Source organism: Sphaeroforma arctica (assembly GCF_001186125.1).
Source record: "Sphaeroforma arctica JP610 unplaced genomic scaffold supercont1.1013, whole genome shotgun sequence".
In the NCBI taxonomy this organism is placed as follows: Eukaryota; class Ichthyosporea; order Ichthyophonida; genus Sphaeroforma; species Sphaeroforma arctica.
Genome location: NW_014039545.1, coordinates 15,481 through 17,705, shown reverse-complemented (window position 1 = coordinate 17,705; position 2,225 = coordinate 15,481). Strand labels below are relative to the sequence as shown.

The window sequence follows — 2,225 nt, the reverse complement described above, 5'->3', positions numbered from 1 at the left end:
TATATATATATATATATATATATATATATAATAGTATATAATATATATATATATATATATATAATATATATATATATATATATATATATATATATATATATATATATATATATATATATATATATATCACTTAGCTATCCTGACGCACACTTTGTATGTGCATAGATGCGTGTGCGCTCATATATGCATACATACTTCCCCTATCTTAGTCAGATTCGGACAATGCAATGGGTCTGAATACTTTACTTCCCGTTCGTCCGCTCCTGCCTCCGGCGTAAAGCATCGCGTAACTTACATCAAACAATCATTCGCTAAACTATCACTGCCTATCCCCGTTCACACACACACACGCCATCAACCAACTACTAGGCACACACTGACCAAGAACCATGTCCTACACTCCTCAGCTCACTCCCCACTGGCCCGGGCGGATGCCATGCCATGCCCTGCATCCACGAGAACATGGAGGACACTACCCTTGCAAATGTACACGCACCCTTGGCCTCGCCTTCTACGCTATCTACAGACGCGGCGAATGGGCGTAGACACAGTGTAGGCGTGTGCTCAGGACCAACTGCTGACCATTCGACGTGTACGGCAGCTACCAGTGGCTTTGACTCGGGGTGTGCTTTGTGTACTGTGCTGAACCCTAAACGCTCATACCCCAAACGCTCATACCCTAGTACCCTAACAGCCTAATAGCCTATAACCCTACAACCCTATAACCCTGAAGCCCATACGACTGGTACGGCCAGTGACTTTGCCTTGAGATGTGTTCTGTGTACTGTACTAAACCCTGATACCCTAACACCCTACTACCCTAATATGCTGATTCCTCGGGGTGAGTTATATGTATTGTAGGGATGTTCTTGGTGTGTGCATGTGTTCATGTGTGTGGCTGTTTGGTTGACATGCACGCCTGTGTATGCGCCCATACTATCATGCATGATATTTCAGATCTCATCTACACGTAGATCATGACATACCGTACACTATACCTTTGTATCTGCATCGGCCTTCGCCTCACACTGCGCCTTCCTTGTTACTTAATTGGTATGATTGCTGACTGTGTTCGTTCGTACCATCTCTGAAACTCTGCGAGGAAAACCAATGATTTCAATACTATCTCCGTTAGAGTATCACCACCTCTACTATCGCGCCACCATGTACACTTATCATCGCAGTACCATTCATACCTTCACTTCTTCGGCGAAAGCCAATGGTCGTATTCCGTATATTTATTCTTATTCCTATTTTGTAAAAACAAGTGTCATTGATACCGTTTGTGCCTTATATCTCAGTGTCCTTCATACCTTCACTCGCAGGTTCTTCGGTTCCCCACGCACTCAATGCAATGTGCCGAGCCCTTCTCCTGCACTGGCGTGGGGATGGTTGACGGTGGGTGCCAGTGCCATCTCTGTTAAACTCTGTGTGGAGTTGGCAGAGGCGATGATGGCGCAAGGTAGCTACGAAACCGCCGCTGTGTGCCTAGAAACACTGCTGAATGGGTATGTCGTTTGTGAGTACGCCGAATGGTGAAGTGCAGATATAGTACTGACTTGCAGGCTAATGATAAGGCACATAAGCAGCAGCTCACCATACATCTGGCACTTCACTGCCGAATGAATACGTATTCGCGTGCCGTATAGTGAAGTGGTAGTACGCAGATGTTTGTCTTTGACTGCATAAATGACATTGCCACGCGGGTGACTGGAAACACTGCGGTGTGTCCATACGTCTCACTTCAGCACGCACCCGTGTAGGGCATACATGTGTCGTCCACAACTTCTCACTATAGTGATCTAATACGCTTGTGGGACCCTCCACAGCTCCAGCAGTGCGTGTGCCAGTACCACGAGAAGTACCAGGGCTTCTCTACAGCCCAGCACCAGCAAGTCAAGTGTATCCGGATTCAGTATGGGGGGATTAAACATAGGTCTGAGTACCGTAAGTACCACCAACAGCTCGCATGCGCACTCCAATACAAGTGCCAGCCCAGGTGTGGGTGCCAATGGTGGACAGATGGCGGGGAGCAATGGAAGCGCTGGAGTCAAGAGCGTGGCCATGAGCTACCTTTCACCAACGTCAAGAGCCAAGGTAACATCGGGGCGACTTTTACGCGCGCAATTGTTTCTTTCATTTATGTTATATACATATATATATATATATATATGAGTAAATTTGTGTATAATATATATATATTTATATATATATTTATAAATATA

The 2,225-nt window shown here is 45.4% G+C and overlaps 1 protein-coding gene across 1 annotated transcript in view; it reads left to right on the top strand.

The window, feature by feature from the left end:
* The window catches only part of SARC_09667 (hypothetical protein), a gene marked incomplete at both ends in the record, with an annotated part of 9,606 nt that overhangs the window by 4,578 nt on the left and 2,803 nt on the right, over window positions 1-2,225 (top strand). The window contains 3 exons of the mRNA XM_014296313.1: window positions 408-623; window positions 1,326-1,508; window positions 1,830-2,097. Of these exons, the coding sequence (XP_014151788.1) occupies window positions 408-623; window positions 1,326-1,508; window positions 1,830-2,097 (667 nt within the window). The remainder of the gene's footprint in view (window positions 1-407; window positions 624-1,325; window positions 1,509-1,829; window positions 2,098-2,225) is intronic.